At 42.2% G+C, this 11719-nt stretch overlaps 1 protein-coding gene across 1 annotated transcript in view; it reads right to left on the minus strand.

Moving 5' to 3' along the window:
• The window catches only part of LOC120544038 (protocadherin-16-like), an 85202-nt gene that overhangs the window by 5465 nt on the left and 68018 nt on the right, over positions 1-11719 (minus strand). The window contains exons 9-25 of the mRNA XM_039777550.1: positions 11437-11624; positions 11122-11218; positions 10874-11031; positions 8331-8771; positions 7922-8217; positions 7627-7742; positions 5182-5421; positions 4358-4483; positions 4001-4210; positions 3135-3391; positions 2790-2996; positions 2224-2620; positions 1979-2092; positions 1667-1878; positions 1378-1529; positions 744-874; positions 248-534 (exon numbers count right to left, since the gene is read on the minus strand). Of these exons, the coding sequence (XP_039633484.1) occupies positions 248-534; positions 744-874; positions 1378-1529; positions 1667-1878; positions 1979-2092; positions 2224-2620; positions 2790-2996; positions 3135-3391; positions 4001-4210; positions 4358-4483; positions 5182-5421; positions 7627-7742; positions 7922-8217; positions 8331-8771; positions 10874-11031; positions 11122-11218; positions 11437-11624 (3629 nt within the window). The remainder of the gene's footprint in view (positions 1-247; positions 535-743; positions 875-1377; positions 1530-1666; positions 1879-1978; positions 2093-2223; positions 2621-2789; positions 2997-3134; positions 3392-4000; positions 4211-4357; positions 4484-5181; positions 5422-7626; positions 7743-7921; positions 8218-8330; positions 8772-10873; positions 11032-11121; positions 11219-11436; positions 11625-11719) is intronic.

The following is an 11719-nucleotide window of genomic DNA, read 5'->3' on the forward strand; positions in this document are numbered from 1 at the left end:
TAGTCTGTTGGTGTTTCTGAAGTAAGAAATTCCCTATCCCTATTTAATTCCCTATCAAACTAAACTTTAGTTTAGAAGTATTTCAAAATGTAAACACACTTATTCTGTGCATTTCTTTTTTAGGCAGCAATTAGTATGCAATGGACACATCATATTTCATACAACACACATTTATTTTGGTGCCAAAAATGTAATCAATATACCTGCATAAAAAAAGAACATCAGTTTAATTTATAAGCCACCCTACCTGATAGAGATCATGGGTAAATGCAGGTGCATTGTCATTAATATCCTCCACCAGTATTGTAATGTTAGCCTCAGTTTGGTGCTGGCTGTCCGTGGCTCTGACAGTCAGTGTGTACCACGTCTTCTCCTCAAAGTCCAGAGGGGCAGTGAGTGATACGCCTCCACTGTAGCGGTGAATCCCAAACTTGCCTAAGGCTGTTGGGTCCAGCTGCAAGGAGTAGGAGAGGGCAGGACTGGAGTCGACGTCGTTACCCGTCACAAGAGTGATCTCTGTGCCAATCAACATGTCTGATAGATAGAGAAAGAGATAAAGAAAAAAAAAGTGTTAGCTGTATTTAACTTCCTGTGGATACAAGTATGCACAACTACACATCCTCAGACCTGCACAGGGTTTGTCTGTTGACATTTGTTTTGTAAATGTAATATATTTGCTGTAAACTGGTCTACATGATATACATAACCAGAAAGAACAACATTCCTGTAAATAAAGTACTTACTTTCTGGGATGCGGATTTCCTGGGGCAAGGGAATAGTGGGACTGTTGTCATTCTGGTCAACAATAATTACTGTTAATGTCGCCGAACCAGCCAATCGTGGACTTCCTCTATCAGTTGCTGTAACTATAAGCCTGTGGGTGCATAGAAAAAAAGAGGTTGTCTAAAATGTTGTCTGTTTCTTATTACATGTGTAATCCTAAAAGTGTAATTTTAATGTTGGTGATGATAGAAAAAAATTTAAAAGAAACATAAAATAATGCCTTTGGTTACACATTCACCATAAAAAAAAAGAGTTATGAAAGCAACACTAAAAAAGTTATGAAAGTGTTACAGTGAACCAGAGTTGATTTACAGAGTTTGAAATGGTAGCTTTGATACATCTGGCATGCAGATATTGGTTTGCCTATATCTTAGGCAGACTATGTCAACCTCCCCACCAGCTATATAAACACAAACTAGCTGAGTGAATATGATTCATGATGTGTTACATCTAATGTTTACCTGTGTGTATACATAATGGACTTTTTCATGCAGCAGCTCAAACACTTATTACATGTGAAATATATATCCATCTACAAAATGTGCACATAAAATGGTTCTTGGTGAGGTTATTCAACCACAGATCTGTTCTCACTTGGTCTGGGTAAAGATCTCACGGTCCATGATGGCTGCTGTGGTGATGCTTCCTGTCATCGGGTCGATCTTGAACAGGCCGCTCATGCCTGACGACTGGATGGAGTAAGTCACCTGACCATTTTGGCCCTGATCCACATCCTCAGCCATCACCTGGGAGAAGGTGGAGGATAGGGAAGAAAAAGGGAGAATGATGAGAATTTATTTTGACCCTTTGGAAAACTCCAGTGACCCTAATACCTTTATGACTTTGTATTATTTATTATACAGTTTTTTATATTTAAAAGTACCTGTATGATTGGCATTTCATATCCCTGTGCTTCTCTCATGTAAGCCACATAATTCTGCAGCTGGAAGCGAGGAAGGTTGTCATTGACATCCTGCAGGATCAAGTTGATAGCCATGAAAGATGTGGAGGACACCGTTTCAGCCTTCACAACTAGACGGAGTCTGGGGGTGTCTTCAAAGTCCAGCCCATTGGAGCTCTGCACCATGATTTCACCTGGAGATTTGAGTGGAAAATGAGGCTCATTAACATCTACAGGACATAATAACGATGATTGTGTTTTATTGTGTTTTGTGTGTTTTATTGTGAGTTTCACCTGTTGAGGAGCTGATGCTAAAGGCCTGCTTTCTGTTCCCACTGAACAGGCTGTAGCTGATACCCTTACGTGTGCCATCTGGGTGTTGAGCCTGAGCCTGAGCCACAGCTGTGCCTGAATTTTTGAAGTAGAGAAGAGAAAATATTCCTTAACGGTGACAGTAGAGAGATCTTCAAAGTGTAAGGGAGGACAAATTGACTGAGATGATTATCCTAATCTCTAATAATACAGTATTAATGTCAGACCTTGAATAGCGTTCTCCTGTAAGCTGACGTCTCTAGCATTCCTCGAGAAGCGGATGCCGCTGTACTCCACCTCCTTTACATAAATCACCACCACTCCCTGTGCAGACTGAGCTGGACTTCCCTGGTCCATGGCCTCCACTATCAGGGTCCTCTGAGCCTGGGTCAGATCCCCCAGTGGCTCAGTGGCCTGGATCTCCCCAGTCAGGGAGTTGATGCTGAAGCCCTTGACTGGCATGGCAAAACGGTAAAACACAGAACCGTTGGCTCCAAAGTCTTTATCCTCGGCCTTCATGGTGGCTAGAACCCGCTGTGAACGCGTGCTAGACACTTCGATGACCAGCGGATCCTGGATGAAGAAGGGTGTGTTGTCGTTGACATCTAGGATAGTGACTGTCACCTAGAAGGATGAGTTCACATGTGGGTTAAGTGTAAAATGTATTGCTAATGTAATGAGCATTAAAAATACTCCAAAATCTGGTATACCAAATATCATGTGAGTCATAAATTCAAAACCTTTTTTAACAATGAGTCAACTGAACATCTTCAACATCTAACTCTTTATTTACCTGAGCAGAGGTGTTCCTGGGTTCAACAGGTGAAAGGTCAACAGCAAACACCTGGAAGCTGTATGACGCTCTTTTTTCCCGGTCCAGAGGTGCTGAGGTGGTGATAGCACCAGTGCTCTGATCCACACTGAACGCTCCGTGCACCTCTCGGCTAAGGAAGTACAGAACCTTACCATTCAGGTCGTCATCAGCATCTGTGGCTGACACCTGGATGTAGATAAATACATGTTTAGGATTAAATGAGTACTGTTGACATATAATTACTTTTGTTATAAAAGTGAGATATACAGCATGTCAGTTAAATGTTTGAACAAAGCATAATCCAAACTGCCATTTTCTAATTACCTCCAGAACTTTGAACCCCTCTGCAGCATCCTCTGACACCTCCACAGAAAAGCTACCTCTGCTGAAGACAGGGCTGTTGTCATTGACATCGAGCACTTTGACTTCCACTGTGACAGTAGTGCTGAAAGCAGGGCTGCCTCGGTCTGTAGCCACCACCTCCAGAGTATATTCAGGCCTTATCTCCCTGTCTAGGCCGCGTGATGTGGATAGGGCTCCCGTGCTGGCGTGGAGGTGGAAATCTCCATCAGGGTCCCCAGCTGGATGAAGAATTCATAAGGCAGAAGAAAGAAACATCTTTAAAAAATCCTACGATTTCTGTGGATTGAGCATCTGTGCCAACTCTGCACTTAAGTCTAAGTTGGAATTTGCTCCAGACAGGTATGGAATGTACTATATTTGAAATAAGACACGAGAATGTCAGAAGCGAGTCTAGGGTAGCTGTATGCAGCTCTGATCTTTCATATGGGAGGAAAAGAGCACTGTCAAAAGCAATACAATCATCCAAATCTTGCATGGCCTCTTCTAGACCAAATCTATTCCTCCACACTGTCAGTACAACTTCAGATATCACCAGAAATGGTCCAAGCAAACCTGATGGTTAATACAAGTGTGATTTAGCTGCAATAATCACATATACGCAGATCCAATTGTAATAATCTGTCAACAATCTGTAAATTTGATACTGGACCATTTAAAGCCTGAAAAACACCAGAAATGACAAAAATTCATGGTCTCTCCCAGGATATTGTTATTTCCACATTCGACACACCCTCAAACACCAATTACAGCAATTGTGGCGAACTAAATCGCTCTTTAAATCCATTCTAATAAAATACTTGGGTTAGACACACAACACTGTTTCTCACCAGTGATCCTGTACTCCAGCTCTCCACCAGGACCTGAGTCAGGGTCTGTGGCCTTGAGGAAGCAAAGCTCTACAGGGGCCTGGTTCTCTGGCACCTCCAGTCCGTACCATGGCTTCGCAAAGACCGGAGCGTTGTCATTCACATCCTGCACCTCCACGCGGACTACAGTCTTGGCAAAGTTAGGAGGCAGCCCTCCATCCCTGGCATACACTACAAAGACATGGACATGGTTTAGCTGATGAGATGTTGGATCCCATACAACATTTTAAACCAATGTACTTGAGGTGTTCTGTGGGAATAAATGAGCTCCATTAGTATATAACAGATCCATGATGAAGACGATGAATGTAGTCATACCAGTGAGTGTGTAGTGATCCTGTAGCTCTGCGTCCAGTTCCTTCGTGGTTGTGATGACTCCTGTCACAGGGTTGATGATGAAGCCTTCCTCTGTCACACCTCCATACGTCACTTGGCCATTAGAACCTGCATTGAAACACAAGTCAGACACAAATAAAAATAAAACACACACACAGCACACTACGGAACTGGCAATAAAGCAAGGCTACATGCAATGTAATAAGGCAGTGCTATTAATTAATCCAATATGCACAGAGCCGCAAGCAAGTCCAAATGAAAGCTCCAGAAATATGAAGCTTTAGTCGATGGCTGTAACCACAAATTTTCATTAGCATGAGCTTGTGGTTTGGTTTAAAGTTATTTGGTTTCTCAAAACCATTTATCTGTCTATATTGTTTAATTTTCTGTCCTTCCTACTGAAGGCATATGTACTGTATATCAGCTGTTCCTTTTTATAGTGAATTTTGGAACCTTTCTTTCTTTTGATGCTCTATAATCTTGACTTCATCCTAACTTCATCCTTCCTGGACTTCATCCATACTTCTTACAGACCAAAAGACACAAATGTTTTCCTGTGTGGGATCATATACAATCTACAGACATTACTTTGTGGAATTTGATCAATCTGTGGAACATATGTGTACAACCTGTTTTTCCTGAACTATAAGGACCATATTTGGTACCATAAAAAGTTTTTTTGGAAAGTTTTGAAAGTCTTTGTAAATCCAAATATTTAGTTTGGGCCTTTTTCTTCCTAAATTACTGTATTTCACCATTTCAAGCATCCTGACTTTACAGTATTTAAATAACACAATTAAACCAACCTTGGTCCCGGTCGGTGGCAGTAACTGTCAGAACAGTTGTTCCTGGTCCTTGGTTTTCCATCACCTGGGCTTCAAATTCTGCTCGCTGGAACAACGGAGCTTCATCGTTCACATCAATCACCTGCACACACAGCACCTGAGAAGTGGAAAGCTGAGGTATCCCATGATCCTCTGCTACAATGGTCAGATTGAAGATGTCCTGCTCTTCCCGGTCTAGTGCTTTAAGGATGGAGAGAGAGCCTACAAGGGAAAAAAGGGAGAACATTCTAAAACTACCTTTTGCTGTTTTTGGGAACATATCATTTTGTGTACATGAGAGAGGATTTGTATGTCTAGAAGGACCAGTAAAATCAAAACATTTACAGCTTTGCTTTATGAGACTTTTCACAATAAGTGAGAGACCATGGCCAAGCTATTCAATTCTGGCACTTTGCACATGCATTCAAATGTGAATCAGAGCTCTATCTAGTAGAAATGTAGGATTATTGTTTGTGCTGGCATGCAGGCAAATACACAAAGAGTCCAAACGACAACTACATAGTTGCCAGCTCAACCTATGACCTCCCCTGCAATTAGGTTATTATTTTGTTTTCTCTGTACAACATTACAGTATCTGTTTGCCTTTAAATCTGTAAGGCATTAGTTGGTGTGTATACGTGTGTGTTTTATGTAAATCGAGCTGGTTCACGTAGAGTCTGTGAATAAGACCCCCACTTCAGACTCTGGCTTCATTTACTCTCCTACCTTTCATTTCTACACCCCAAACCCCTGTCATCACCCCGACTACAAGTAGGGTCAGTCAAAGTGAGAGGAAATATGAAATGTGTGTGTGTGTGTGTGTGTGTGTGTGTGTGTGTGTGTGTGTGTGTGTGTGTGTGTGTGTACTGTTCACAGGAGTGTAGAAGTTAGCTGGCATGCGGTGCCTGAGAAACGTGTGTAATTTATAAATGCCGCAGCATGCCTGACTGTTCTCTAAAGCTGAGGCTCTGATGGTCCTGCAAGGTTTTGCTAGCTCCGATGTTTCATCCAAACACAAACAGATGCAAAACATGTATTATTAAATTCTCCTCTGTAGCCAATTTAGTGTTACTGATTCAGTACCAACCATATGATATAGGCGTTCTGACCCTGTCTGGATTAGCTATGTTCAAACCCAAACTCACATGAAACTATATTTTAGTTCTACCAAAGATTTCAAGGTTTCCAAAGATAAAAAAATATGTCATACAGAATATCAGGGAAAGACAGACAGATTTGTTCATTTAATGCAGTAGCCTGGGTAAACCCTGACGAACTTCCGGCAGTTTTGAGATTTGCTCCCTAACCCACTCTCAGTTGCAACTGAGAAGGGTCTGGTGTCAACCAGGCTATTAATGCAGTGCTGCAGCCATAAAATATGTCTTATTTGATTATTTTACTTATATACTGTGAGTCAGAGATAGCTTTAATGACGGAAAAACAGATATAGAGATCTATATTCAAATATGAATAAAATCTTCCATCTAATTTTGAAGCTACTGTGAAGAAATGAAGGGACATATAAGACACATTAGCCTTTAAGTGATTATAAAACTAGCAGTGAAGCAGCTGTAATGTGGAATAACAGAAAGTTCATATTGGCAGAGCAGATATAAAGTGTATAAGCAATAATTAGGCTAATGATACCCTCACATTAGCCAGGAAGTTTGCTAAATGTTCTCGCAAACCAATGCTAATCTGCTTTTACAGCTATTATTAAACATATGCTTAACACCACACAGTCTGAGAAACAAACCAGAAGTGAAATCAACCCCTGCTAATGCACCAGAGACTTGACAGTAATGAAGTAAAGACTTTCTTCCATCTGGAAGCTGCATTAAGTATCTGTCTTATGGTTCTTAATCCCATCTCAGCTAGCGGTTAGCACGCCCACACCACCCAGCTCTGATGATAAAGAGAATACACATACTGTACACATATATAAGATATCAAAGGGTGTCCACGTCCCTAACACAAATTAAGATCAGTTCCCATGACGAAATTCGTCAAGAAAAGAACACCGAAGCATTATTTAAGTGAAATATTGCTCTAAGGTATTGAAAGATCATCTTGTGAAGAGTGTTATGAGGGTTATGATTGTTTTAGCAGTTGAGACCCTGTAGACATAGCACTTGAGTGGGTAATTACGATCTTGTGGAAAGTTTTGTTCATCCGAGGGGCTTCCACGGGTGGGATACTGATTATCTGTCAATCATGAAACCGACAGAAAAGGGCCACATACAACCCCTGCTGTATTAAATCATTCAAAGCAGGATTGTAAATGCACAAAATGATGTGGGGGATTTTAACCTAATCATCCATTGATGGAGTGTAAATGAGGTATTCATGGGAAATCCCCAGTCTCCACAGGCCGTGTTATATTATTGGAACTTTACGATATTTTTAGATGTTGTGTCCCACACTTACCAGTGTTGGGGTTCATACTGAAGCGGCCAGCGCTGTTGCCTGCCTGGATTCTGTAAGACACTCTGCCATTTTCTCCTTCATCTTCATCTCGAGCCATCACATACAAAATCACAAACCTGTCAATAAAGATACAAAACAAATTTCAGATAAGAAGAACCACTTTCAAGCTTGAGTCCATGAAAGTAAATGCATTTGACTATTGTTTTTAACAGGATTCTTTGATGTTCTTCTTCAATGGCAGAAATCTGCATTAATAAGGCACCAAAAACAGACTACAGTTAGACATGCCACTCACCCTACAGGCTGATCCTCCATGACGCTAACTGCAGATGGAGAGCTGAAGACCGGAGAGTTGTCGTTTTCGTCCGTCACAAACACTCGCGCAGTGACCGAACCCCAGCGCCTCTGAGAAGGATCCGCTGCCTGATCTGTTGCCCGCACCACAAGGTAGAGGGATGGTGTTGATTCACGATCTAACTTCTGCCCCAGAGTCAGGACTCCGCTGGAGGGGTCGAGGGTCAGGAGGTCAGGTGTGTCGGGCCAGTAGTGCTCGATGGAGTAACGCAGCTCACTGTTGGGTCCACTGCCATCCTATAAAAAAGAAAACAGATGAATTAGACAGAACTTGTAAGTGGACCTTGAGTTACCAATCACTGGTTAACATTACACCTTTTCTAAAGCAGGAAATATATTCTGTTTCCCACCTGATCCACAGCCTGGAAAGTATATATGGAAGCCCCTGTCTCTATGTTCTCTGGGATCACAATGGTAACTGGGTCTTCTGTGAACTGGGGAGCATGGTCATTGCTGTCCTGCACGTTGATATCCAGCTGCACCAGGTGGCTGCTGGGAAACGCCTGAGAGAAGTCAGACACCTCGATTTGCAGCGTGTACCTCGAACCCTTCTCGTAGTCCAGCTCGCGCACCAGGTACACGTCGCCCTTTAAACGGTCTACCATGAAAGTCCCATCTTGGTCTGTCCCCCCCACTACCAGGTAGGTCACCTGGCCTTCCAACACATTAGATTCATCCTGATCATGTGGGCGCATAGAGCCAATGACGGAGCCCGGAGCAGCTCCTTCGACTGTGTTCAGGGTCATGGAGAGCATGTTGGGCTTGGGGTTGGACCTGGAGGAGCTGAGGACCTGAAGGAAAGAAAACTAGGGTCAGACAGGCTCATTTCAATCTCAGCATTTCTTCACATAATCATAATTCAGATTGTGTCATGCATGTATTCACTTTAAAATTCTTTTCTTTAATCATCCACGTATCTATCCCAAAACAGAGTGGAAAAAAACATTTAAATATGCTATTATTTCAACAAAGTAAAGAAGAAAAGTGTCAAGGCGAGTGCTGTGCTGTGTATGTTACTGGATGTGATTTCCTATGGTATTCTACAGACAAAGAAGCTATATGGATCTCACCCCAGTCCATCCCTAAATATAGCCTTGGGCTGGAATCTGTTTCTGTTTTGTTGCTATTACTATAATAACCCTCACAGGCATTCTCATTGTGCATGAAGACATTATGTACAATCCTTCCAGTAAATATCTTGACACTGCGGCATTCTGTCTTCAAGATGAGAGTCAGGGTTTGTGACCTGTGACAAAATAATGAAGGGTGTATTGCAAGGGAAAACTGTAAATATTCCAGTTTAAATAATGCAGAGCAATAAGTGCAGCCTCTGAGCAACAGCCTAAGGGTTTGATTCTGTTCTGGGACAGATCAAAGAGCACTGAAAACAGCAAACTTAAGCAGATTTTAACAATCTCTGGTTTCATCATCAAAAAATCCACATACACACCATACCCTCGCTTTCGTTACCAAGATCTATTGCAATGTATTGCATTTTTCTGGTGTCTTTATAGAACGTAAATAGCAAGGTTAAACCTAGAAGATGGGGGATGTGATGTGGATGAAGTGCATAAATTAGCCTCACATGCTGACTAAAAAGCTATGTGCAGACATTTTCAGCTAAAATGTCCAACACACCACATGTCAAAGGGCCTACTGTTATTGACTATTGACTATTAAAAAAGATCTCTTTCTTGCTTCTGTGTTTCATTGCGGTTGTGCAGCAAGCCAATCACAGCCCACCATGAAACAAAATGGGGCAGTTTTGAAATACAAGTGGAATTCAGCAACGATTGATTGCATTTCATTAAGATGTGTTAGCCACAAATGTTTGAACATAGGCATACAGCTAGGGGTCTTGAAATTATTGAACTCATTTGCGCAAGTGTTTCAATTATCTTGAAACAGATGCTTTACTACACACATCGCCAGCAACTGTAATGTACTATTTGTACTTTTCCTTGGTGTTCCCTAATGCCTACTCTACAGTACACATGCAAGCTAGGTAGTGTGTACTACTTGTGGTGTACAACTATATCCCTGTGTGAATTTACCCACAGCTATGTGAAATGTTATCTCAAAATCATTATCTGGAAATGTTACCTCAAGAGAGTGTTTGAATGTGTCGTTACTGTCAGTGCGTCTGCGTGCGTGCATGTATCACTGCCTGCTACTGTACAGTGGTGTATTCCATTTCTCTCTGTGTGCTTTGATGCAGCTGGCTCTCATCAAATCTCATCTGGGAGCATTTGATTCCAAGGTGCCTGTTTCCCCTCTGTCTAATCTCAGTGTCACACAAGCAGGGCGCAGGCGAAATCTAAGGCAAGTACTCCCACTGTAATTAGCATCCTTTTCCTTTCTGAAATCACATCACATAAAAACACTGAGCTCAATGCCCCATAGTCAAAGCAAACCACCACCCTTTTCTGACTAAATGCCTCTGTAGTTGGCCTTTTTTCCTGCTGTTGAATTCCTGATATTGTATGTTGATATGCAGGATTGACCCTCCTACAGAAAGCTCAGAACAATAACTCAGTCCAGACCAGCTCCCTCCTGCAGCTCTGGGTTTCTCACCTTGGGTTTTGGTTACCTCACTAACCTTTGGAGCAGGAAACACATACTAGATTGGATAGATGCTTTTGTTTGTACAGGCACAGGATCAGTTTCGCTCCTTCTCATATTTATCTCCTTTTCCAATTTCTTTGACAGTTATACTGTTCACTTTGTGCACAGTTTGAGTAAATTACTCGCAGTAAGGAATGCAAAAGGACTGAGGTAATGTAGATTTGACTGTGTTACGTTTTGGCACCAGATTGGCCTTTGTTTCCAATGTGACACACACAACAAATGTGGACGATGGATGAGAAAATTTAAATGTACAGATTGTGTTTACCTGTATTCGTAGCTGGCAGGTGGAGCTGAGGCCTGGTGTCCCGTGGTCAGCAGCAGTCACAGTGAGAGCGTAGTCGGCTCGTTCGGCCCATCTCAGAGGGGAAGCGGTTCTCAGCTCGCCACTGATCGGGTTAAGGGAGAAACGCTCTGCTCTGGAGCCTTCAGATGATGCAACAGATATGGATATCAGCTCAAAGTTAAGGTAATGATAAGAAAAACAATGTGAATGTAGAGGGAAGTGACACTCACCTGATAAAGAGTAGTATACGGTCCCATTTTCTCCCTCATCTGGGTCTTTAGCCATCACTGTCCCTAGGACGGTCCCAGATGGAAGCCCCTCCATCACCTACAATGCAGAAGGATTGTTATTCACATGAATGTCTTTCTCCAACATGCTATGCCTTTTCTATGTACATTATCTTCCTATAATGTTTATTCCTATTCCTTACTGTACCTTGCCTTTGTTTCCTTTGTAGTACTATGATTGTTAAGATATGAAAGGGAAGTATAGGGTTGATTTCTTTCTGTCCTTAACGGATCTATCTAATCTGCCTTCAATCTCACCTGATGGAGCAGCTCCCTATCCGGCCTGGCATGAGTAAAACTAGGGGCATGGTCGTTTTCATCCAGCACAGTTATATGAGCGGTGCCGGTGGCACTGCGAGGAGGCGTACCCCCGTCCTGTACCACCACAACTAGCTGGTAGCTGGACTGCTGCTCTCTGTCCAGAGCAAGGCGGGTGCTGATCTCACCTAAAGAAAAAAGAAAGGCCTTAGCGTGCATTACTTGCAATAGTTAGGGAATAATTGCCGTTTAATTGAATTGACTAACAGCAAATCATTATTTT

This window comes from Perca fluviatilis, chromosome 16 (assembly GCF_010015445.1).
Source record: "Perca fluviatilis chromosome 16, GENO_Pfluv_1.0, whole genome shotgun sequence".
NCBI lineage: Eukaryota > Metazoa > Chordata > Actinopteri > Perciformes > Percidae > Perca > Perca fluviatilis.